At 37.3% G+C, this 26584-nt stretch overlaps 1 protein-coding gene and 1 non-coding gene across 2 annotated transcripts; both read left to right on the top strand.

The window, feature by feature from the left end:
- The first annotated feature begins 1835 nt into the window (after positions 1-1835).
- Positions 1836-1908, top strand: TRNAV-AAC (transfer RNA valine (anticodon AAC)). Its single transcript has one exon. It is a non-coding gene; the product is annotated as a tRNA-Val (tRNA).
- Positions 1909-3910: 2002 nt separating this feature from the next.
- MYNN (myoneurin) lies at positions 3911-17971 on the top strand. Its single transcript, XM_052646116.1, has 7 exons — positions 3911-3945; positions 4901-5197; positions 8891-9681; positions 10386-10545; positions 13862-14040; positions 15856-15942; positions 17579-17971. The coding sequence occupies exons 2-7, from the start codon at positions 4932-4934 to the stop codon at positions 17839-17841; spliced, it is 1746 nt and encodes a 581-aa protein (XP_052502076.1). The 5' UTR covers positions 3911-3945; positions 4901-4931; the 3' UTR covers positions 17842-17971.
- Positions 17972-26584: the final 8613 nt, after the last annotated feature.

Below are 26584 nucleotides of genomic sequence, written 5' to 3'. Positions count from 1 at the left end.
TCAAACTACCTCACAATTGCACTCATCTCACATGCTAGTAAAGTAATGCTCAAAATTCTCCAAGCCAGGCTTCAGCAGTACGTGAGCTGTGAACTTCCTGATGTTCAAGCTGGTTTTAGAAAAGGCAGAGGAACCAGAGATCAAATTGCCAACATCCACTGGATCATGGAAAAAGCAACAGAGTTCCAGAGAAACATCTATTTCTGCTTTATTGACTATCAAAGCGTTTGACTATGTGGATCACAAGAAACTGGAAAATTCTGAAAGAGATGGGAATACCAGACCACCTAACCTGCCTCTTGAGAAATCTATATGCAGGTCAGGGAGCAACAGTTAGAACTGGACATGGAACAACAGACTGGTTTCAAATAGGAAAAGGAGTGCGTCAAGGCTGTATATTGTCACCCTGCTTATTTAACTTCTATGCAGAGTACCTCATGAGAAACGCTGGACTGGAAGAAACACAAGCTGGAATCAAGATTGCTGGGAGAAATATCAATAACCTCAGATATGCAGATGACACCACCCTTATGGCAGAAAGTGAAGAGGAACTAAAAAGCCTCTTGACGAAAGTGAAAATGGAGAGTGAAAAAGTTGACCTAAAGCTCAACATTCAGAAAATGAAGATCATGGCATCTGGTCCCATCACTTCATGGGAAATAGTTTGGGAAGCAGTGGAAACAGTGTCAGACTTTATTTTGGGGGGCTCCAAAATCAGTGCAGATGGTGATTGCAGCCATGAAATGAAAAGATACTTACTCCTTCGAAGGAAAGTTATGACCAACCTAGATAGCATATTCAAAAGCAGAGACATTACTTTGCTGACTAAGGTCCATCTAGTCATGGCTATGGTTTTTCCTGTGATCATGTATGGATGTGAGAGTTGGACTGTGAAGAAGGCGGAGGGCCAAAGAATTGATGCTTTTGAACTGTGGTGTTGGAGAAGACTTGAGGGTCCCTTGGACTGCAATGAGATCCAACCAGTCCATTCTGAAGGAGATCAACCCTGGGATTTCTTTGGAAGGAATGATGCTGAAGCTGAAACTCCAGTACTTTGGCCACCTCATGCGAAGAGTTGACTCATTGGAAAAGACTCTGATGCTGGGAGGGATTGGGGGCAGGAGGAGAAGGGGACGACAGAGGATGGGATGGCCGGATGGCATCACTGACTCCATGGACATGAGTGAGTGAACTCTGGGAGTTGGTGATGGACAGGGAGGCCTGGCGTGCTGCGATTCATGGGGTCGCAAAGAGTCCGATACGACTAAACGACTGAACTGCACTGAACTGATAGAAGATTTTAAAACTAAGTACTCTCTAAAACTAGTGCAGAAGCAAGGAAGGAAATTCAAAACCAAACTACACATCCTTCCAACAGAGGCTGAAAGCGTCACTTTCTCTCTAAAAGCTAAGTTCAGGGCTAGGGAGTTTGGTGCCCCTCGCCCGCCCCACCCCCACCGCCCCTGCGCGAGGGGGTCCTGAGCGAGGACTCCAGGATCCAAGTGCAGTAGCCTCTTCCTAGCCAGCCAAAGCCCCGAAACACACCCGAGACACTCAGCAACAAAGAAGCTAATACACTTCTTTTCCATAGAAGAAAGTAAAGCTCAAAGAAGGGCCAACTAACGGGTGCTCAGTTTCTAACTAGGGGCTTTGAAAACAATGTACGTAAATTCCAACTTTTGAAATGGTAGCACTATTTAACTGGACTTACGGTTATTTTCCGTTGGGGTTTCTTTGTTCTTTTGTTAAAAGTTACGGCTAGCTTTGTGAGCCGCATGGTACAGCAGAACTATGAAGAACTATGAGGGAGTTTCTCAAGCTCTTTTTCCACGGAGGTTTCCGTAGTGTAGTGGTTATCACGTTCGCCTAACACGCGAAAGGTCCCCGGTTCGAAACCGGGCGGAAACAGTTTTTCATTCCTTTTTTAACAGGAGCCTGTGATCCCCCTTTTCTCATTTAGCAAGAGACTGTGATCCTTCTTTTCTTACCCTTTTAAAAAGCAAAATTCTGATGAATATTTTGCAGTACCTTGGGAATTTGAATTTTCTATGTGGAGTTTAACAAATATTCTTATTAATGGCTTGCACGTGGAAGAAGGGTTCCAGACTTTAAACAACTGTTTTTAAATTCAATTCACAACCTGATACTGAAAAAATAATGTACAGCCTAGTAAGAGTAATTAAACGCAGGGTAAAAACTGGTAATCCCTGTCACCTCAGCACTCTTTGTATTACAAGTCATTCGGTTTTCCATTAGAAAATGGAATCTCAATCCCCATTGAGATTGTTGATTTTTCTAAATGCCAGAGACCATGTTTTGCGGTCTTTCATACACTTCCTGTTTGACACCTAGTATAGACTCACAGCTATCCCTGAATTAATAAATTACGAAAAATGATTCCGACAAAAATAAATAATCAGAAAATTTCTCAGAGACAAGACGAAATCAAGAAAGAACCAGCCTCATTTTTTTCCCTTATAAACCTAACGGTTGTGGGACTTCCCCCCCCACCCCCCTCCATAAATATGGTTCTTACGGAGTCGAAAGAATTTACAAAGAGAGCAAACAAAATCTGGTTGTAAAAAAAATGTCGAGAAAAAAAAAGAATAAATTCAAGTTTACAATGTTCTTTAAAATAAAGTCGTGAGCAAATTTCCCACGGTCCTGACACAACTTTTAACAAGGAAAAAAAAAAGCTGAAGTTTTGGTTTTCTTAGATTTTTGATGTCCGCGAGTAGCACGAAAGAACTCACCCTAACATATCAGCACGTACCGTTTGTACGTCTTTTTAAATCACGGAGATAACCTTTCCCTCACTGTGGTTGACCGCGTGCTCAGTCCTGTCTCTTTCCTACCCCATGGACTGTATGTAGCCGGCCAAGCTTCCCTCACTGTACAAAAACCTGCATAGAATGCAAATAATTGTATTAAATGTTTTCTAGTCTACAGGCCCACTCCAGTACTCTTGGATGGAAAATCCCATGGGTGGAGGAGCCCCGTAGGCTGCAGTCCATAGGGTCGCGAAGAGTCGGAAAGGACTGAGCGACTTCACTTTCACTTTCGTGCATTGGAGAAGGAAATGGCAACACGCTTCAGTGTTCTTGCCTGGAGAATTCCAGGGACGGGGGAGCCTGGTGGGCTGCTGTCTATGGGGTCGCACAGAGTCGGACACGACTGAAGCGACTTAGCAGCAACAGCAGCAGTAGTCCACAAGCAGAACCTTTTCCGGCATAAAGCCCACCTTTCCTCAAGCGCATGCCCAGTGTGCCCTACTGCTTTGCGCCGCTTTCTTGCATCTCAGACTTCTATCACCAGGTAAGGGTATCCTGGATACTGGGCTCCAGTTGGCTGATGCAAACAAGACTCATAGTTTCCCAAGAGCTTTCCGGCAGTACCTAAAATAAAAAGGGGTGATCAGTCTCAGCTACAAAATTCCCATGGCCGAGAGCCGGAGTACACAAAATAGCTGTTCCCACTCGTGGGCCTCAAGGAAGTGGAGGATAATGGGAGAAGACGAGCAACTAACTACAAACCCCAGCATACAATGCACAATTTGGCTCCTGGAAAGAAGCCCGCAGGGCAGCGCGGCTCAGCCTCCGCGCAAAACGCAGGCCCAGCGCGAGATGCTGACTATCTAGAATGCTCAAGGTGAGGACAACAGGCTTGGTTCCGTAAGAGAGCCCTTAAGTCTCCTAGCCAAGACTCTCCCTGTTTCCGGGTGTCCCGGTGTGCTAAGTAGCCGGGTCTCTGTACCAGCCTGCTACCCTCAGGCTGCTGTTGGACCTCCAGGGTCCTAGAGCCTACCGCGTACACGCGGATCGCCCGGAGCCGGATGTGACGTCATCGTGGAGGAAGCAGGGAAAAGGCGGAGCGTGGCGTGGTGACGTCCTTCCAAGATGGCGGAGAGAGACTGAAGAAACTGTGTTCCCCCTCGGGTTTCTATAGGTGAGTTCTATCTTTGCCCCCAGGCCGCTATTCCCGCTCTCTCCAGACCTTGGGGCATTGGAGGGCAAGCTCCGTGGAGTTCGCATTCAGGCCGGAGTGAAGGTGTTAGGGTGGAAAGCTAGGGCGAGGCAGCCCCGATGTTGGCCTTGGCCACAACCTCTGCCGTGGGAATTGGGGGAGTGGGAGCCGGGCGAAGAGCAGGAAGGCGGAAGTCGGGAGAGACCGGCTTTTACTGTCACTTTCCCTTGCGGCCTCCAGTAGACGGGGGTGGTGGTAGGGAGGAGCGTGGCCTCCTCGGGGCGGGTGACCAGATCTTTGAAAACTTTTGGCCCTTGTGCTGGTTCTCCGCCCCCTCCGGCACCCGCCTTTCATTTAAGGTACTGTATGCTCTGCGGAAGGTAACGGGTTTCGGCAATTTGAGAGCAGTTTTACACTTAGTCGAAAGGCAGAGAGGCAGTTGAGAAAATTTTAACGAACTCCTACCATGTCCTTTGACCATTTGTCCCAAGGAATCATTTCTTAGTGGTGTATTAATTTTTTTTTGTTTTTTCGTAATTTACATGTGCCCACTGAGCTTGAAACTGTGAAGGTTCAACTGATGTTCAGTTCACTTCAGTTCAGTCGCTCAGTCGCGTCCGACTCTGTGATGTAGAAGTGTGAAATTTTGCGGTGCTTTTTTTTGTTTCACTTTGTGGAAATGTTTTCACACATCGTCATTTGTTGACGTGTCCAAAGGATTGTGTTAGTTGACCAAGATGAAATAAAAACTAGGAAGGATTTTTATCCCTTCGGCATTTTTATCCGTATTTGCTTGGTAAGAATTTTCTGGGGACGTAAAATGAGAACAGGCTTTGTTCTTGTTTGGATTCTATGTCTCTTTATTCACCAATGGCTTGGGAGAAAAGTTTGATGAAAATTTAGTGGTGCTGATTTACTCTCTCTCTTGTTTTTTTAGAACAAGGATAGAATTCGATTCCGATATCAAAATGCAGTATTCGCACCACTGTGAGCACCTTTTAGAGAGACTGAACAAACAACGGGAAGCAGGTTTTCTTTGTGACTGCACCATAGTCATTGGGGAATTCCAGTTTAAAGCTCACAGGAATGTGCTTGCCTCGTTTAGTGAATATTTTGGTGCAATCTACAGGAGCACTTCTGAGAACAATGTCTTTCTTGATCAGAGTCAGGTGAAGGCTGATGGATTTCAGAAACTGTTGGAGTTTATATACACAGGAACTTTAAATCTTGACAGGTAAGGTACCTATGTTATTTCTTTTCACTTACGAAAGCTGGTCAATAGTCTTGAGCTAAAGCAGATTAGTATTTTTTCCATTCAGTCCCTGAACTCTCTGTCTTCAAATACTGACCTGCCCAGTGTTGTTTTTAATAAAGAGGTCAATATCACTGGTTTGCAGTAAACAGACTACATTTCATAAGCACAAAAAGTAGAGATGTTCATAGAATTACAGCATGGTTTTTGACATATTTGACTTATCTACTGAAACAAGGTATGTATTTTGAGGAATGGAAACTTAAAGATCGAAATAGAAATATGAATTTTCATTTAATTCCAGTTTCCCCTTGCTTTTTGGTCTTTAGTTTCCCTCTGGTCTTCTCTCTCACTCTTCATCCTCTACCTCATAAGATGTTTGGGTGGGAGGTATAGGTGGAGAAAGAAGAAAAAGTCTGTTCTTTAATAGTGCCCTCTTTTCTAGCCGTAAATAGCAACATGCAGGACCTCTTCCTGATTTTGATTCAGAAAAATACAATGTTTAAGTCGGCTAGAATGCTTCTCTGAGATGTTGAATGCTGTCACTGCACTGACAAGAAGTAGGTTCTGAAGAACCTGGTAACTCAGGCATTTTGTCTTTCATTTTCGATGAACTGTGTAAGATTAATACTAATTAATATGTTTACTGGTTGTTGTAGAGAAAGGCGATGGGGATAAAAGGAAAGAGAAACCCATCAAATTACTCTCGCCTTCTTTTCTCCAGCTTTTTTGAAAGTGTAAACATGAATAGGTCACCATCTGACATAGCACAGTTATGAACTTTAGAATTAGATCTTGCCTGTCAGTCACTATGTCTCTTGGATCAATATACATCCTCTCTAGGCCTCAGTTTCTCCATCTGAAAAAATGAGATGATAATAACTACATGGGTTGTTAACTGTGAAAATTTAGGATTTACTGTCTCCCAGTGAACATTAGTTTCCTTCCTTTATTTCTTCTTTTCTATCCTACTCTCCAAATCCTTTGAATCCACATTTATTGGAGAAAAATTAAGGAAAAAAACAAAAAAGGAAACATCTGAAATTCTGCCACACACGGATAATCACTCTTAACACTTTGATAAATATTCTTACATTGTTTTCCAGACGATCTCTATAGATACATATGTGTTCACATTAAACAAAATCCTTCCCTTTTTTTACATTGCAGCTTATCATGAAAATATATTTCTCTGAAAAGCTGGAATCAGGATTTTCCTTAATCCTATTAAAAAGGAATCGTTCATGCTGTTTGGGATTACTTTTAAATTTTGATGTAATGAAATTTTTATGTCAGTTCTGTATAAGTTGCTTAAAGGAACAGCAGTGTCACAGATAAATGTCACATGATATTAGTTAAGTTTACTGAATATTTGGCTATACAAGTGTCTTTGATCTAGAAATTTAGAATGTGTAATATAAAATAAACAATCACAAAACCAGTGAATTTTGGTTGATCTTTGATTTAGTGATTACCCTTTCTCAGTTAACTTTGCCAGAAAATCTTGAATTGATTTGAACACACTGAAGGGCAGCTTACTTTGAGCTTTCATGCAGAGGACCAGTGTGAAGAAGAGCCAGATGTTTGGTTCAGTCTTTTTTGATATACATCTTTCCTGGAGAGCTGGGGAGTTAATTGTTTGAGCACAGCCACAAATGTAAGAGAAGATATAGACCAAAAATAGAAAGTCTGTACAACTTATTAAGAAAACAGAATAATAAAGAATTAAGAGGACTCAGGAGCTAGTTTCCTTGCTCAAATCTTAGTTTTAATGCTCTGTGATCTTAGATGAGTTACTTTGAACCTCTGATCCTTTGTATGTAAAATAGTTACTCATATAAAGCAGTTAGCCATATATCTGGCATAGGTAATAAATGATTTTCAGTGACTGTTCAAAAAATGAAATCAAGTTTGCAAACACTTTTAACTTCATGCTAATAAACAAAAATCAGTTACTGACGTGAACAAATGCTAATTGATTTTTTTAACTGTAACTGAGCTTATAGGCTGTCAATGAAATAGGTAAATAATTTGTATGAATTACAGTTTCAGTTCTGAACAGTTCGTGTGTGATTGAGTACAAGTTTGTAGTGGTCTTAAAGGTTATCTCACCTAGTTTGTGGTTCATTTACTAAGAACAATTGTAATTTGAGACCTTGGTATATTAAGTGATAGAATAAATTTGGGTTTCATTCTAATAGTGTCTCTCACTTTTTGTAATTTAATAATAGAATGTGTAACAAAATCAATTAAAATGCTTAAGAAACAATGTTTTTCCAGACTAAGTGGTATATACATGCAAAGAAATTCATATGGAAGACTAATAAGATTGTATTTGTTTGGGGGGCATTCATACTGTACCTTTGCACACAGAGAGTTAACTTGATTACAAAGATCATCCCTTATTTGTTCCAAAATTATAGCCAAAGGCCATAAGAATAGAGTAAGTAATGTATTCTTAGCTAAGGAAGTCAGTTTGCAAACATATAATTGTCCAAAAGTTTGTAGTATATTTAGGAATTTGGGATGGATTTTCCCAGAATAAAATGTTCACTAAAACTGGTGATTAGGTTTCCAGACTAGTCTATAAATCTACTTAATGTTTTCTGAAAAAAATTTCTTTCTGGGGAAAAGGACAAATAGGAGGGTTACTTGAGGGTGTATATATATATGTGTATGTGTGTTAAGTATATATTCATTCTCAAATAATTAAAAGGGCATGTTTTTGGTATTAATACCAACTCAGCTTTCTGACTTTACAACTAAGAAAATTGAAGCCCCCAAAGATGCTGACTTACCCTAATTAAGTCAGCTGGTAGCACAGAGCCGTTGTTAATGTAAGTGAACAGCCAGCCTTCCCCTGCATTGTAAACTTCTGGTGGGCAGAGTCTATTTGATATGTCTTAATATCCCTCTGAGTACCACACATGGTAGATGCTCAATAAATATTGATTTGAATGTTGAACATTCAAATTGAACGTTAAATTTTTCTACATAACTCTAATATGACAAATTTTCCAGCTAATTTATGTTGAATATCAAACACAAAAAGGTGGGAATGTTTCTAGAGAGAGCTTAGTGCATTCTAAAACCTCGTTCCTTCAGCTGTGATCCATGGGCCAGCAGCATTGGCATCACCAGGGAGTGTGTTAGAAATGCACATGCTTGGGCCCCAAAACAGACCTACTGAATCTGAATCTACATTTAACAAATGCCTGGGAAATTCAAGTACACAGGAAGTTTCAAGAAATACTGTTCAGGTTCCTCATAGGGGAGCAGAGGAAGATAATAGTTGTAAGACTCTTCTAATTACAAATAAAGAAAAGTTGGTTGCTATCTGAAGAGGCCTCAGGATAAATGGGAGGAGGCAGTAGGTTGCCAACAACTATTTTTGTGTTCCAAGTGTTTTTTTAACAAGTAGAGATATTAACATTTTTGTTTTTCCATGGCTGTACATATGAATGATCCATTACCTTTTATCTTTTCAAGTTCTGTAAAACTGAAGTTTTTTCCTAAACATTCTGAGTGAATAAATTTTAAAAATTTGTTCTGTTAATCATTTTTCATCATTCTACTTCATTAGGTGTTTAAAAGACAGAAATATCTGTGTAGTTGTGTTTCAAAAACGTTTTTTCTTTGATCAGAATATTGTCATTTAGCCTTGTTTCCTTACAGTTGGAATGTTAAAGAAATCCATCAGGCTGCTGACTATCTCAAAGTGGAAGAGGTGGTCACTAAATGTAAAATAAAGATGGAAGATTTTGCTTTTATTGCTAATCCCTCTTCTACAGAGATATCTAGTATTACTGGAAACATTGAGGTGAATCAACAGACTTGTCTCCTGACTCTGCGAGATTATAACAGTCGGGAGAAATCAGAAGTGTCTACAGATTTAGTTCAGGCAAATCCTAAGCAAGGAGCTTTAGCAAAGAAGTCATCTCAAACTAAAAAGAAGAAGAAGGCCTTCAATTCCCAGAAAACAGGGCAGAATAAAACAGTGCAATATCCCAGTGACATTTTAGAGAATGCGTCTGTTGAATTATTTCTCGATGCAAATAAGTTGTCCACACCTATAATAGAACAAGTTGCACAAAGAAGTAATTCAGAACTTGAGTTGACATCAGTTGTGGAAAATACTTTCCCAGCACAAGATATTGTGCAGACTGTTACAGTGAAACGGAAACGTGGAAAATCACAGCCAAACTGTGCTCTGAAAGAACACTCTATGTCTAATATAGCCAGTGTCAAGAACTCTTATGAACTGGAAAGCTCTGGAGAAGAGCTGGATCAGAGGTATTCCAAGGCCAAACCAATGTGTAACACATGTGGGAAAGTGTTCTCAGAAGCCAGCAGCTTGAGAAGGCACATGAGAATACATAAAGGAGTCAAACCTTATGTCTGCCACTTGTGTGGAAAGGCATTTACCCAGTGTAACCAGCTGAAAACTCATGTAAGAACTCATACAGGTAAGACTGTGGGAAGTACAGTTTTTATATTGTGACTGAAATGTTTATATAGACATTAATACATAGTGTTGACTATTTATGTCCAAAATTTAGTGTACACTTAGATTCATAAAAATATTGAGCATGTTAGACTTGAAAATACCTTTGTAATTGTGACCAAATATTTAATGGCTCTTTGTTTTGTTGTAATTGGTACTCTGAAGTCCCAGTGTGTGAACTCTAAACCATTTTTCCTCACAGTTAAAATAAGCATAAATTAAGTTCTAGCTTGCTAACTGTTTAACAGACAATATATTAAAACTGATAAAGAGAAAAAGTAATTACAACTCAGGCTGATTATCAGATTTTGCCAACATATCTCACTACCTACTTCCTTAGACTTAGTCAACTTCTGAACGAAAATTATATGTACATTGCTTCCTCAGCCTTTATTGGTATGCTAGATTTGTACTTTTTAGAAGCATTATATATTTCTCTTATCACCTTTCACTGTTACGAAATAAGAAACACTAATTTCTTTTAACTCTATTGGTATTTTCAATAATCAGTCTGGAAAAAGATCCTATATGCTTTTTTACTTCTAGCAGTTAATATTTTCTGAATACTGAAACTAATACTGTTCAACTCTTTTGAAAGCTTGTATGAATTAAGCAACTAAAACAATATTTCCTTCTAAATACAAATTTTATTTACTTTTCTTTTAGGTGAGAAGCCATACAAATGTGAATTATGTGATAAAGGATTTGCTCAGAAATGCCAGCTAGTCTTCCATAGTCGCATGCATCATGGTGAGGAAAAACCCTATAAATGTGATGTATGCAATTTACAATTTGCAACTTCTAGCAATCTCAAGATTCATGCAAGGTAAAAATAAAAGCAAAAAAAGACACTTGATCTTTAAGTCTGTCATTCACTGTAGCCTTAAATAGACTATTATATGAGAATTCAGGACAGTAGAGTTCTAATTGTGGTACTGTCACACAATATTATTAGCACAGTGAAGGAACCAGAAGGAAGCCATAATGCCTGGAGGGGAATAAGTAAGGGAGGGAAATAAGGTCTGAATGGTGTTACGGTGTTCGGAAGGAGAAGGTTTGGTAGGCCATTATGAAGCTTTTATATTTAAGAATGAGAAATAAGTGATGTGAACTTATGTGCATTTAAGATCACTGTGGATGGTTTGTTAGCAAAAAATTGTAAGATTGCAAGAGTGAAAGCAAAGTTACCAGTTAGGAAGCTATAGATAAAACCCGAGAGAGGGATGATGGTTCAGGTCAGAAAGGTAGTAGTGGGAGAGACAAGTGGTAGTCAGATTCTGCATGTACTTTAAAGGTATAGCAAACAGAATTCTCAGCACATTTGGATGTGGGGTATAAAAAAGAGTAGAATTAAAAACGATACGCAGGTTTTGAGCTTGATCATATGAAAAGATGGAATTACCATTAACTGAAATGGGAATTTGTGACTAGAGCAGTTTAAGTTTCAGTGTGGGAGTTTAGGAGTAGAGTTCTGATCATGTTAAATTTGAGATGACTTAGATACATGAATGGAAATGTGTAAGAGATGGTTCAGTCTGGAAGTCAGGGGACTGGTTTGAGCTGAAGACATAAATTCGGTGAAGAAGGAAATGGCAACCCACTCCAGTATTCTTGCCTGGAAAATTCCAGGATCAGAGGAGCCTGGTGGGCTGCCGTCTGTAGGGTTGTACAGAGTCAGACACTACTGAAGCGACTTAGCAGCAGCATAAATTCGGAGTCATTGGCATGTAGGTAGTATTTAAAGTCATGAGATGAGGTCACCAGGAGAATGAAGATAGACAGAAAAGACATCAAAAGATGGAGCCATGAGGCACACTAACTTTGAGTTCTGAGAGATAGCCAAGCTGAACCAGCTGAAGTGACTAGGAAGGAACAGCAAAAACAGAGGCAAACCAGAATGGTGGGCAGTCTTAGAATCCAGGTGGAGGAAATGATTTCAGAAGGGAGCCGTCATTGTGTCAAAATCTGATGACAGGGACATTAGGACTGAGAATTGACTATTGGATTTGGCAAAGTAAAAGGTTAGCAGTGGTTTTGACAAAAGCAGTGTTAGCAGAGATTAGTGGGGAAGAAATGAAAGTAGAACTCTTGGAGACTCAGGATCTTACCAAAAGGAGAGCAGAAAAATAGAGGAACAAGTAGGGTCGGGTTTTTTTTTTTTTTTTAAGATGGGAGATGTATCAGTATATTTGTATTTTATAATCCAAAGGGGGGAGGGAATTGATACAGGATGGAAGAAATTTCAGGAGTGAACCTGGAGTAGGCAAGGGGGATAGTGTCTTACGTGTACAAATAGGAAGAACTACTGTTCTGAAGAAAAGCAAACTCTGTAGATGCCTGTACGTGGAGGTTTGTGATGTAGAAATTTTTTTCTGATTGCTAAGATTTTTCTTAGCAAAACAGGAAGCAAGGACATCAGCTGAGAGTGAGGATGGGTGCTGAAGGTTTAAGGAAAGGGAGTGGACAAGCAAAAATCATTGCCTGTAGTATTGTGGGCATACTTGACTACCACATATAGCTGATGGGAAAACTTTGAACTGATCTCAGAACTAATGTTTTCATAACAACTGAAACATTTATTCTTGACATTATACATAGAAACTGTTGATTTTATTTTTAAATTTATTTTTAAACTTTTTATTTTGTATTGGAATATAGCCAATAAACAATGTTGTGATAGTTTCAGGTGAACAGGGAAGGGACTCAGCCATACATATACATATATCCATTCTCCCCTAAACTCCCCTCCCATCAAGGCTACCACATAACATTGAGCAGAGTCCCATGCTCTATGTAGTAGGTCCTTTTTGTTTATCCATTTTCAGTATAGCAGTGTGTACGTGCCCATCCCAGACTCCTCAACTATTTCTTCCCATCCTTCCCCCCAAGCCCCCTCCCGCACAACCATAATTTCTTTCTCTAAGTATGTTGAGCCTGTTTCTGTTCATATGTATCATTTCTTTTTAGATCCCACATATAGGGGATTTCATATATTTCTCCTTCTCTGACTGACTTCAGTCTGTGTAACAGTCTCTAGGTCCAATCTTGTTGCTGCAAAAGGTGTTTCATTCTGTTTGATCTCTGAGTAATATCTGTTGTATAAAAGTATCACGTCTTTATCCATTCCCCTGTAGATGGACATTTAGGTTGCTTTCATGTCTCGGCTGTTGTAAACAGTGCTGCAGTGAACATTGGGGTGCATGTATCCTTTTGGATCTTGTTTTTCTCTGGGTGTATGACCAGGAGTGGCGTGCAGGGGCATGGTAGCTCTGTCTTTAGTTTTTTAAGGAGCCTCCATACTGTTCTTCCTAGTGGCTGTACCAGTTTACATTGCCAACAGTGCAGCAGGGTTCCCTTTTCTCCACAGCCTCTCTTCAGCGTTTGTTTATGGATTTTTTGATAATAAGACATTCTGGCTGGTGTAATGTGATATGTTGTAGTTCTTTTCTTTTTATGTCATAGTTTTGATTTCCATTTCTCTAATAATAGTGATATTGAACATCTTTTCATGTACTTCTTGGCCATCTGTGTGTCTTCTTTGGAGAAATGTCTATTTAGGTCTTCTGCCCGTTTGTTGATTGGGTTGTTTTGATGTTGTTAAGGAAGACTAATCCCTTGTTGGTCACATCATTTGCAAACATTTTCTCCCAATCTGTGGGTTGTCTTTTTTGTTCGGTTTATTGTTTCCTTTGCTATGCCAAAGATTTTACATTTAAGTAGGTCCCATTTGTTTATTTTTGTGCTTATTTCCGTTATTCTGGGAGGCAGATCGAAAAAGATATTGCTGAGATTTATGTCAGAGTTCTGCCTGTGCTTTTCTCTAGGAATTTTATAGTGTCTGGTCTCACATTTAGGTCTTTAATCCATTTCATTTTCTTAATGTAGCTGTTCAGTTTTCCAGCACCATTTGTTGAAGAGACTGTCTTTCCAATATTGTATAGTCTTGCCTCCTTTGTCACAGATTAATTGATCATAGGTGTGTGGCTTTATTTCTGGGGAAAACTGATGAATTAAAATACATTTTCTAGATCTGTTCAGATGAAATGAAAATGCTGCATGAAAAATTGTACAGAAAAGTTTGCTATGTAGCATGATCTTCAGATTATTTGCCATCATATATCTCTATAATTATTTACTAATAGGAAGCATAGTGGAGAGAAGCCATATGTCTGTGATAGGTGTGGACAGCGATTTGCCCAAGCCAGCACATTGACCTACCATGTTCGAAGGCATACAGGAGAAAAGCCTTATGTGTGTGATACCTGTGGGAAGGCATTTGCTGTCTCTAGTTCTCTTATCACTCATTCTCGGAAACATACAGGTAAGAATGTGACATAGGGATTGCCTAAAATAAGGACAGTTGTAAATAAAAGAAAAAGGGAAATTGAGCCTTTACAAAAAGTAGGTTACAGGCTTTTGTGTTTGTGCTTCTTGAAGCTTTTTATGTTTCTGATTTTCACATCAATATTAGATGTAGAAACAGACATATTTACTAGAATAATAAACAGTGGGTGAAATTTTTTTTATCATGTAACTTACGTACATGAAAATTAGGTAATTTTGACAGTATGTAAGTTTGAGTTAAGACATTTTTTATGGCGTTAGAAAAACTCCTTAGCCTCTTGAAGCTTCATTTCCCTGGAATAAAGCTGTAAAGTTAAGGGGTTGGGATGAGTTTCAATAGAACATCAATTTAGTAACTTCTTTTCTACAAAACATTCTAAGATTTGTAAATTAAATAAATACTTAAAACCCAAAGTATCAATTTTGAAGCAAAATCTGTTGTTCAAAGATTTTCACTTTTTTAATAGGGTAATTTTTAATAGATCTTCCTAAGTGATTTTAATTCCCCTTTAATAATCTTGTAGATAACAAGAATTGAAATATGGATTGATGAATTTTCATGTTTTTAATTTTATAAAAGACTTCTTGCCCATTTTTAGTCTACTGGAAGGATATTTGGAGAAAGTTTTATTATATGAAAAAGTATCAAGTTATATGAACAGTGTAAAATAATTACTAACGTTCATTTAAGTTGGATCACACTGGAAATACCTCTAAAATACAATATAAAGAGGTCTTAATTTAAATAATACTTTAGAACAGCTTACTATAGATTATTGTAATTGATAAATATTATATTGGTATAGTACACCACTTCGCTATCTTTTATTTTCCATCTAGGTGAAAAACCATACATATGTGGTATTTGTGGGAAAAGTTTTATTTCCTCAGGAGAGCTCAACAAACACTTTCGATCCCATACAGGTCTGTGTTTAGGGAGAACGTATTATTTTTTGTTCTCTCTAATTTCTTTTTATGTAAACATTGACTTTAAACCATTATGGACTATATGGTATCTAGTCATACTCTAGCTATAGCTATATTTTAATGTATGAGTATCAGCTTTTATTTGTTTTTTTATTGTTTGGAGTATGGATTAAATTGGGTCGAGAATTATGTAGATTCTAAGACATGTTCCAGGTAATCAGTAGTTTTTAAATGATTTGGATAAAATTGCACAGATATGCCAAAAAATGAAAAGGGATGGGTAATACTAAGATAATATCAGATTTTCTTAGGAAACAATATTCAGTGTGCAAGTTTTAGGGATATATTCTAACAATGACAGGTTATTCTAAAAGGTAGTATACAGATAGTATGAAGAACATATTAAATGTTCAAGGTTTTTTAAAACAAAGGAAAAGACCACTTTGAAAATGTACTGTTCTTTCTAAAAGTTATTCCTCATAATAGAAAGGGTTTTCTAATTTATAAGCTACCTGAGAGTGGAAACCATAATTGTGCATTTTCCCCCTTCAGCTACATCTCTCAGCCAGAGTCTGGCATATTATTGGCACTCACTAAATGTCTGATAGAGTAAATTTTTTAGTTTGAGGTTTCTGTCAGTGAAAATGCTTGATTTTTCCTTGAAATAGGGAAGCTTTGCATAAAGGAAAGGAGTGCCTACGTATGGAAGCTTTTATTTTGCTATGTTAGAGCCAAGAGATTAAAATGGTAATTTGAAAGAAATTAAAGTAATATAATAATGTTAGTACTGTGTTCATGAACGTTGGTATTTTTGCCTTAGCAGTTTCTGAAATACTGAGCTTTGATTTTTTAACTTATTTTTCAGGAGAAAGACCATTTATCTGCGAATTATGTGGAAATTCTTACACAGATATTAAAAATTTAAAGAAGCACAAAACAAAAGTACATTCTGGTAAATGCTTGTGTTTTTTAAAAATTTGGAGCTCTCATTTGCTATTCCTTAAAATGTTGAGGTACACATTCTAACAGTTTAAATTAGATATATATTTTTTAAAACAAGGTATACCCATATGAGGAAGGTAGCTTTGTAATGTGCAGGTGAGTTCCCTCTTTCCATATTGACCTTGTAGTAAACATTGCTTTAAAATATTTTCTCCTTTAAAAACCTGATGTATGAACAATTTCGAGAATGAAAGAATACATAAACAACTGTTTATCACTCTTCCCCATACTAGAGTCTGGGTTACCTGGGGTTTATTGTAGTTATGCAGAGAAAGGAGCACCATGAACACTAGTCCAAAAATTGTATGAGAGGAAATAGGGAAACAGATATCCGCAAATTGTCATAATATGTGAAATGGAAAACCATACCACAGAATTTTTAGTCTGTTGCTTAAAAATGAATCCTTAAAAAAGTTTCAACATGCTTACCATTCTTTTATGCCTAGAAACAAAATTAATCTTCCTCACTGTGTAGAGATGATAGTAAGTTTTTGGTAGTAAACATCATAAAGATTAAGGTAGTAACATCTGAAAACTTTAGTGAGTCATAAATTCAACGAGCATTTATTAAGTACCTCTAAAGTACACGTAACCATGCAGGTACTAGGAAAGTGTAGTCCTAGTCCTCAAAGAGCTTACAGTCTAGTGTGGGAAACCAGAAATCTAAATAAATAACTGTGATTACAAGACAAAATGTAGGATATGGTAAAGACATAAGAGTACTGAAGAAGAGATTAAGTCTTTCTGACATGAGTATTGGGAAAGCTTAATTCTAGAGAACCTGAAACACGGAGGATGGAAAAGGGAAAGGAAATATTCATCCAGGCAGAGAGAACATTGTGAAGAGAGTCACTGCAACAAGAAACTGCAGGTTGTATTCTTGACTGGTTGAACTGAAGAGTAGTTTGGCAAAAATAGAGTTATAACTTTATAAAAGTATGCAAGTTTGTCTAATGAGGGTAGTGAGATTGAAATCATGTTAGTACTTTTGGAGTGACAAGAGCATGGGAAAGCTAGTGGAAAATTTGAAAAGTGTGTCTTTAGTCAGCCACATAATTAATCCCTTGAGTTATGCAGAATTTCTTCTGAAAATAAATGAAAGTACCATACTTCTGAACTTGAACTCACAGAATGATATGAATTACTCACTAATACATTCAGTGAATTGAAGAGTACTTATCTGTGTAGCACTGTGAAGTACTTGAAAGTAGAGAAGTATAATTAGACATTTGCTCTAAGGAATATATCATCTGTTGAGCATTCAAGGCATACCTAAGTAGGATGTTACATAGCAGTAAGATAGATAGCTAGGTGTCCCAAGGTGGTATATGAAGTATCGACAGATGAGTGATTAAGAAACAGCTTACCCTGGTCTAGAGCGATTAAGTCCATTTTTATAATGGAGTTGATGTGTGAACCTAGTCTTGAGGCCCATGATGGATTTGTGCAGGTAATGAGACGGGCAGATCAGCGGAAGAGAAACAGTGTGACTAAAGGTGGAGTTAGAATGGGAATGGTAAGTAGATGAGTCTTCCTCAGGGTTTTTGTTTTGTTTTGAAAGATAGTGAATTTTTTCCCTTCTTCAGGTGCTGATAAAATTCTAGATTCCAGTATAGAGGACCATCCCTTGAGTGAACAAGACTCCATGCAAAAAAGTCCTCTGTCAGAAACTCTGGACGTGAAACCTTCTGATGTGACTTTGCCACTGACTCTCCCACTGGGGGCTGAGGACCACCACCTGCTGCTGCCTGTCACAGACAGCCAGTCCCCTGCGCCAGACGCATTGCTGAGGCCGGCCGTGAACGGGTATTCAGAGCCACAGTTGATTTTTTTACAACAGCTATATTGACTTTGTGAGGAATATGGAATTGCTAAGACGTCTCTGGTAGTAAACATAAACATCGCTGGTAAGGTGCATATATTCATATTAAATTGACCATTCATTTGAGTTGTGACCATTATTTTCATTCACCGAAGTAAAAGCACCTGGTGCTGCATCATAGCTGCAGTGCTTGTTTTGATGTTTGGGTTTCATGTCTAGGTTTATCCACACAGCTTTTAAAGGAATGAATTATACTGCAGTAGCACTAATTGGGGTGAATAAGTATAACTTTGTTTTATAGCTGCCTTAATTTCATTTCTGTTTTTCATTTCAGAATTGCCTTTCATTTACTGAAGTGAAATCTATCAGTTTATGATTGAGTTTTGACCTGTAGAATATGTTTATTTTCTTCTCAAAATTTAAACAAAATCCATAATAGTATCAGCCCATGACAGTGCTGTTAGCAAGCTCCATAGACCAGTATATAAACTATGAAACTCGCTCAGTCGTGTCTGACTCTTTGGCGAATTCTCCAGGGCAGAATACTGGGATGGGTAGCCTTTCCCTTCTCCAGGGGATTTTCCCAACCCAAGGATTGAACCCAGGTCTCCCACATTGCAGGCGGATTCTTTACCAGATGAGCCACAAGGGAAGACTTTCACATATAAACTGTGAGGGGGGAAATTCATGTTTCTACTATAAAAATTGAGGTACTGAGTAAGAATTGTGCTATTTCTCTATTAATATAGTCCACTGAAGGTAACTTTTCTAATGAAACAAAAAGTGCTTCTCTTAAAAACTAGAAAACTACATATAAATTTTATTGTGTAGAACTCAGAATTCTGGAGAAAACCAGTGGTCAGTACTTTTTTGATTTGAGTTATCTGAGACTACATTTTCAAAATGAATTTTAGATAGATATTTGGTGTTTTTATCTTATTAAAAGCAGTTTCAAATTTGATGCAGATTGTTTTAATAAGTTTCTAGATTATTGGAGATGAGGGAAATATACTGAGTTTTGAAAATTTTTGATAAGCTTCTCTTATACTTCTTATGCACTTTTTATAAAATGAAATCCTAAAGAATTTTCTAAATGGAAACTTAGTGCATAGTATAAAACACTTGACTTCTGAATTTGGTACTTATATTCATAAATAGTTAAAAGATTAACTTCAATTATAAGTAGACATTTGAGTTATCAGAAAGCCAGTTTATTAAACATTTTATATTTGAGTTTTTTAAAGTTTCAAGTTTGAAATTTTTATAGATTAAACCATAACAGTTGGTGGTGGCTATAGTTTCACATTAGGCCCTTTCCTTCTTAATGAACTTAGAAAATTCAAATTTATTCTGATACTTACTACCACTTGGCCCTTCTATTTTCCCCACGTATTGATTTAATCTCACTGCCTAGTCTTTGGACATTAAATTTTTAGTTCCACAAAGTCTGTTCTTATACTACTGATCAAACACCATTGTGACATTATTTCCTATTTCTCCCATGCATTAGTTATGGCTCATTTGTTTTCTGCTTTTAAACTACACCTGTAATAAAATTAATGTATTTTCTATTGGTATTGATTTCTTTAATTGTGTTTTCTCTGGGGTCCTAGTCATAGGAACCAACCAGAAGACTTAATAAAACCAAATTCTTGTAAACTGTACAGATCATCACCATTTCATAGCACACTCAGCATTTTCACAATAAATTGCCACCAGTGGGATTGACTTAGAGTTTGAAATACTGCCTTTGTACAATGTACATCAAACTTAGTATTTAATTTATCTAAGAAATCTAATTATTCATATGTATTAATTTAATATACAGGATTTAAATACAATTTATAAAGTTATAAAAATGTTCAACTAATCTATTCTGGCTTAAATTCAATAGGAATTTATTGGAATGTGAAGAAATTAAAGAAAATTAAGACTCAGCCTTTTTAAGAAGTCTGCTGAAATGGAGAGGTTATATTTAATTCACATCTTCATTAATCCAAGCATCTAATGAACAAAATTTCTTTTTAAAAACTGCTACAGTGATGTCATAATTGTGTAAGGGTAGTAGTTACCAGATTTCCTCTAACATGATGATAATTAGTATTTTGTCTTTACATAAATTAGCCTTTACATTTATTATTTTTCAGATTAAAGGATTGGAGTGGCTAAGGTTGATTTATTGTGTTTTTCTTCATCACATTATCTGCTTCTTAGCTAAAATAATTTTATTTTAAATTGCCATGGCATGACGCTCTTCCAGAATGACTTGTAAAGAAAGTTTGAAGACTGAGTTTTTGTCCTGTCATTCTTCTTCTAATGTTGTATTACTATCCTATGCATATGTTTTAGTTGTATTTGCTATCATTGTAACACTCATAATTATCAGTTAAGTTCATCTTTAAATATATTTGTTACAGTGCAGTGTTTTGGGAAAGGTCTACTATAAATTATATAAGTATTACTACGTTTTTTGAAAGTCTTTTTAGAATGCTGAAGATCTTACTAAGAAATTATTTTCTAAATTAATTTTGTTTTGTATTAGATAATTCCTTCTGTATTGTTAGATTTTAGGCTTTTAAAAAAGAAACCATAGATTATATATAAAGGATTTTTTGCTGGTATGTTTTATGTTTCATTTCACAGAATGATTTTGATAGATTTTAGAAAAGTGTTTTATCTTTTTCCAAAAGAAAAGGTCCTGTCAGTTGTTGCAACAGTAGTTTGTCACTTTTCTGTATGTTTCATGTCTACAGAAATTGTACAAATGATAATTGAAATGTGCTTATATAAAGATAGTTAATCTACATGTACTCATTTAAATATCCTAGTACGATAGCTCTAACATTTGATACACATCAAAAACATTTTAAAAATAGTTGTGTCCAAGACCCACCACACCTTGGGCCCTCTGAATCAGTCTCCAGAACATGCTAGAAAAGCTCCATAGGTGGTCTTAATGCATACCAAACATAGAAAACGATTATCCTAAACACTTCCTGGTGTTCTTTCTTTCGGCTCTTGATATGTGGTATGTAGGCACTATCTTTTTTTTTTTCTTTTTTGCTGCACCCTACAACTTGTGGGATCTTAGTTCTGTGACTAAGGATTGAACCTGGGCCTTCGACAGTGAAAGTGTGGAGTCCTAACTACTGGACTGCTAGGGAAGTTCCTGTATTGTCTCTTGATAAATGAAGCTCTTAATATGACTTTCCACTTTTTACTCAGATTTTGAGTCTTTGGAATTTGGCTAGAAATACCACCAAATAAATTGTATTTTAATGCCATTTCTGTACATTCTATATTTTTACTCATTATTTATGAACATTATTGATAGTTATCAGAGCATTTCTTGAGACAGTGATATAGTTTACTTACCTGGCCTCTGCAACCCCCACCCCACTTCATTCAGCAGAGATGTGATGTATTTGCTTAAGGGATTTGGATAATTACCATGTAAACATAGTCATTCAGAAATAGGGTATTTATTTTCAAGAAGTATATACTGAAATAAACACCATGGATATGAATCAAGAATTTGAATTAAAATATCTGGCTATTGAAATGCTAGAAAATTACTGAAATCAGAATACATAAGGCCATAAAGATGAACAAGATGATTTCCTCTTTTAAGTTTACAGTCAAATGGGAAAGACAGGCCTGAATGCCAAGTGTTATAACAGAGGAAGGCAGGAAAGGAAATGTCAAGCAGTCAGTGGAAATTGAATGGACAGAGAAAGAGCTGTTGCTTTCCTGGATAGGCAGGCAAGAGGAGATGGCTATTGGGAGGGATTTGTTCACAGCTGACTGAGGTAGGGGAATGGAAAGAAAATCTGAAAGGTATTGGCAGAGATCAATCATCAAAGACACATCTAGGACTATACTCCTACCACCTTGAAAGAGTCCTCTGCCTTTCACTTGTGCTGGAAGAATGGGATTAGATAGCCAGGTTTACACTCCAGGATTTCACACCCTCAACTACAGTTGAATGCTAAAGGGCAGGGAGTAGACGGCCACGTTTGTAACATGCTTGTGATTCCATGCTTGTGATCACACCTTATAGAACACCTTGCCAGGAAGAAAACAGTTCTTAGCCCAAACAAGCTACTTCAGACACTTGGTTTATGTGTACATAAAAAAGATCATTTAGATCTGGTCCATAGTGAAGCAAGCCAGAAATCTAAAGGAAACAGTGAAGAAGCAGAGAAAGCTGATCTAGAGAACAAAGCAAGGGGATGAAGTAGGTTTGCAGAACCAAGCGACCACGACCCTGTGAGAAACCAAAGTGGCCTGGGACTTTACAGTCCCCACCCCTTCTAAAGGTGGCATAGCTATGCTTCATTTCCTTGTACCTTGAATGCTCATGATTTTTGCCTATTAAATCTTACAGTAAATCCCCCCTTTCTTTTTTTGGCTATGCTGCGCACCCTGTGGGATCTTAGTTCCCCAGCCACAGATTGAACCTGCAAATTCCCTAAATCCCCCTTGTCTTAAGCAGCCTTGAGCCAGTTTTTCTTCCTGCATCCCCAACTTAGTAACCTAAGTTTTGATCCTTAGTGATTGAGTAGATGGTGACGCTGTTAATTATGATAGGGAGATAAGATGGAGGTTTATGGAAGAGAAGACTTTTTATCTGCTGAATTTGATTGGTGGTGAGACATCTATATGAAAATGTCTAGCAGAGGTTGGAAATGGGGACTGAAACCCAGTTGAGGTTAAAGCTAGAGCTATAGATCTTGCAGCATAAGGCTAATAATTATTGTGACAAGTGATTTAGGCAACCCTGGGAGATGCTATAGAAGAACAAAAGATGAGGACAGAATCCTGGGGGAAAATACATTCTTAAGAATCAGCAAAAGACGGAACAGGAGATGGAAATTGACAACAGGAAGAAAATGAGGGTGGTGCAGATTTCATGAAGACAGAAGTGGCTTTGTACTGATCGCATAGTACAGAGAAATAGGATTCCAGTCAAAGACAAAATTGGGTTGGCTAACTGGAGCATGATGATCCTTTGAGAAAGGCAGCTGCAGTAATAACGTGGGTAGAAGCCGGGTTGATACAGCTTGAGTAGATGTAAGGGTTTTTCAGACTACTTAGTTTGAAAAACAGTGAGTACAGCAATCATTTTATGAAATATCTGAAAAGTATAAACCACTTTCTTTCTTGCTTTCAAACTTGAAACTGATAAGTGATGAGCATAATAGAGTCTGCAGCACTGTAACAGAAGTCTGGATTTGCATTGGATCTTAAAGGACGACTGCTAAGAAGGAAATGGAAGAAAACGTTTGACATGTATATGGTTGCAAATCTACTCATTACAATTCAGATATGCAGAAGAAGTAGAGTTTTCCTACAGAATTTAACATGTTCGTCCCCTTGAGCTCCCACCCAGTGGAAAGTCTGGAAAAAAAAACCTAGTCTGATATAAAGACAATTTATATCTTAAGGGAGTACTGAAACATTTTAAAACTTGTTGTCTTATCTCTACCCTTTGTCTTCTCTCTAAAATGGTGTCCACCTATGTGGAGGACAAGAGGCTTATATAACCGAGGGGCATGAGGGAAAACACTGTTCCTTCTTTTCCGTTTTCTGGACATGCTGCTGGCCTCTGATGCAGTAGGCAGCAGCTTATAAAATATGTGATCAGGTTTTTTCCTAGCCTGCTCAGAGCCCAGTACTTCTTGGTTGACCTGGCTTCACTTTAGTTCTCTTGGATGTTAAAAAAGAGAGCCCTGAGGCTTCTGCATAAATGCCTCAAACAGTCTTGTTTCAAGGTTGCAGGTTAGTACATGGCACCCCACTGCAGGCTCCAGATAAGCCTACTGTCTTCACATTCACCTATTTGCTTCCCACTCAGTTACCTTGTGAGTCTCCCCTTGGGAGAATATTGGAACTTGTGGGTCCACTCCATAGCACAGAGGAACAGAAAGTAGCCTGGGAAAGTAAACTACATCACAAAGGTTTACTTTGATGTGACTATGTCCTAGCCTGGGAGAATCTCTTTTAGAATCCTATTGATACCCCTAAAGTAAAGTAAAGTGAAGTCACTCAGTCGTGTCCTACTCTTTGCAACCCCATGGACTGTAGCCTACCCGGCTCTAAGGAGCCTCTCAGTCCATGGAATTTTCCAGGCAAGAGTACTGGAGTAGGTTGCCATTTCCTTCTCCAATTGACATCCCTACTACCCAGCATATTATGGAATATCTCAAAACAAAAGCTGAATGGATTACTGCTACATTAAACAACATGAATGAATTGCACTAATGTACAAAAGTAGTCGGATACAAAGAACATACATATGATTCCATTTATATAAAATTCTAAAACATACAAGACTGTGGTGTTAGACATCATGATGGTGGTTGTCTATTGGAGAAGATTGTTGGAGGCAGTTCTGACATTTACTCTATCTGTATCGTGGTTAACACAGATGGGTTAGCTTTGTGATAATTCATTTAACTCTTAGATACTTCCATTTAAAAGAAGTATATAAAAAAAAATTAATTTGAAGAATGAGAAAACCAGAGTGTTGGTTTTTAAACTTCAGTGAGATTAAAGATGACTTGGATTGTAAAAATGCAGGTTCCCCAGACTTTGGAAATTCTGATTCCGTAGTCCTGACTCTTAAAAATCTATTTTTAACAGTTCCCCCATTTGATTCTCATTCTCCATACTTTTTAAAAAATGCTGATTTAGCATCTTCAGTTTAAACTATACACTGGACAGATGTTCGAGCATAAGAAGTTTGTCATACTGTTACACAAGTCTGAGTTTATTGGCTGTCTTAATTGCTAAGAATAGCATTTCCTCATCAGCTTAATGTTTTCCAAATGTAATGACAATTGTTAAAAATGTTTTTATTTTTTCTTATAGCATGGCTTTCTTACACGTTGAATTCTGTGGCTTTTCAGATTTGATGAAAAAAATTTTATTTCCTATTGCGTTTTTAACAATATAGAAACCTGACTTTCCTCTGACATGCAACTTTTTTTTAGATAACAGTTATTTAGTTCTAGCTATATTCAGCATGTAATGTAAAAGTGCCAAAGAATTGATGTGTTTGAACTGTGGTGTTGAAGAAGACTCTCAAGAGTCCCTTGGACTGCAAGGAGATCCAGCCAGTCCATCCGAAAGGAAATCAGTCCTGAATATTCATTGGAAGGACTGATGCTGAAACTCCAACACTTTGGCCACCTGATGCGAAGAACTGACTCATTTGAAAAGACCCTGATGCTGGGAACGATTGAAGGTGGGAGGAGAAGGGGACGACAGAGGATGAGATGGTAGGATGGCATCACCAACTCAATGGACATGAGTTTGAGTAAACTCCAGGAGTTAGTGATGGACAGGGAGTTTTCTTTTAATATAACATATGAATGATACTTATTCCAAAAAAAGCCCTGAAACCCACTTCACACATTTTGTTGTTATTAACATCAACTAATGAGTGTATTTCTCAAACAACTGCAGATGTTATTAAGATTTTGTTTTTCAGTATAGACTCAACCCGATAGCAACCATCTGTCCTGGATGATTCAAGTTCATCTCTCTGAAAGCGTGAGAATGGATTTGGTAAGGCATTTAGGTCTTTTCTGGCTCAGTAACTCAGTAACCCTAGAACATTAAGTGAAAAATAATGGCTCATATAATTTACTCAGATGTTCTTCCCATTTCATAACCATTACCACCATCTGTGCCTACCCCTCAGCACCCCTGCATGCGTGCACACATTTCCCTAGGGAGTAAGGAAATGGGGTATTAGGTGATGAATATAAGGAAAAGCCTGATAAATTTTTAAAATCATTAAATAATAGGAAATTTCTATCTTAATTCTTTAAGGAATGGAGAATAACAGATTTGGGGTTTTTTGTAATGTTAAATTTTTGGAATAAATATAGCTATGATATGAGGAATTCATAATAATAAAGTGAAGGCAATATTTTGACAACTGTAAAGCTGAACACCTTTATTTCACCTCATTACAATATTTAGAGACAGATGGTTTTTCCTTTTAGATGCAAAACTTAGAATAACCTCTTTAAATTGTCCACAGTTGTTGGGTTGTTTTTTTTTTTTTTTCTCACACTTTGCCTGGCTTTAGCAGTAATAAGTCATTCAGGTTAAACTGTTAAGTGGTATATATGAATTAATAAATTTGTGAACATGAGTCTGTAATCAAAGGATTGTAGTGTCTGTTGCCTCTTTGTATAAATCTTAATTTGAAAACAATTGGCCACAAACAAGTGTAATTATTTGCCATCAAATCATTAAAATGTTAGTGGCATCCTCCAAAAGAGAATTCTCTTTAAAAGTTCACTGGCAGCACTGACATGTTTGCAGAGTATATATTTACATGTATTTATATGTGTGTCTGTTTATATATATTTGCCTATATTTGTGAAATTGAACTAAAACCCATCTATAAAATACCTTAAATACTTTTTCAACCTCTAAACCCCTTGATGGTACCTGGAATCTGCCCCCTGAAACCTTTTTACCTCATGACAACTTTCAGTTAGGATACCTAGAATGACCTTTCCTTCTATACTGCTTTACTGTTTGGGTGTATTTTCTTTATAAAAAGAAATTAGTTCCTTGATTTCCTTCTTCAAGTGTTCAAATTTTGGTCCCTATTTTGTAAAATTTTTTTGAAAAATTACTCAGTTTTTCACAATGGACAGTTACTTAGAATTTAGTATCTTTTACCTGTCTAACAAAAGTAACATAATCTATGAAAGAATTTAATAGATGATAAAAATATTAATATCTG

Source organism: Budorcas taxicolor, chromosome 1 (assembly GCF_023091745.1).
Source record: "Budorcas taxicolor isolate Tak-1 chromosome 1, Takin1.1, whole genome shotgun sequence".
Classification (NCBI taxonomy): domain Eukaryota; kingdom Metazoa; phylum Chordata; class Mammalia; order Artiodactyla; family Bovidae; genus Budorcas; species Budorcas taxicolor.
This window is presented reverse-complemented; position numbering and strand designations above follow the sequence as displayed.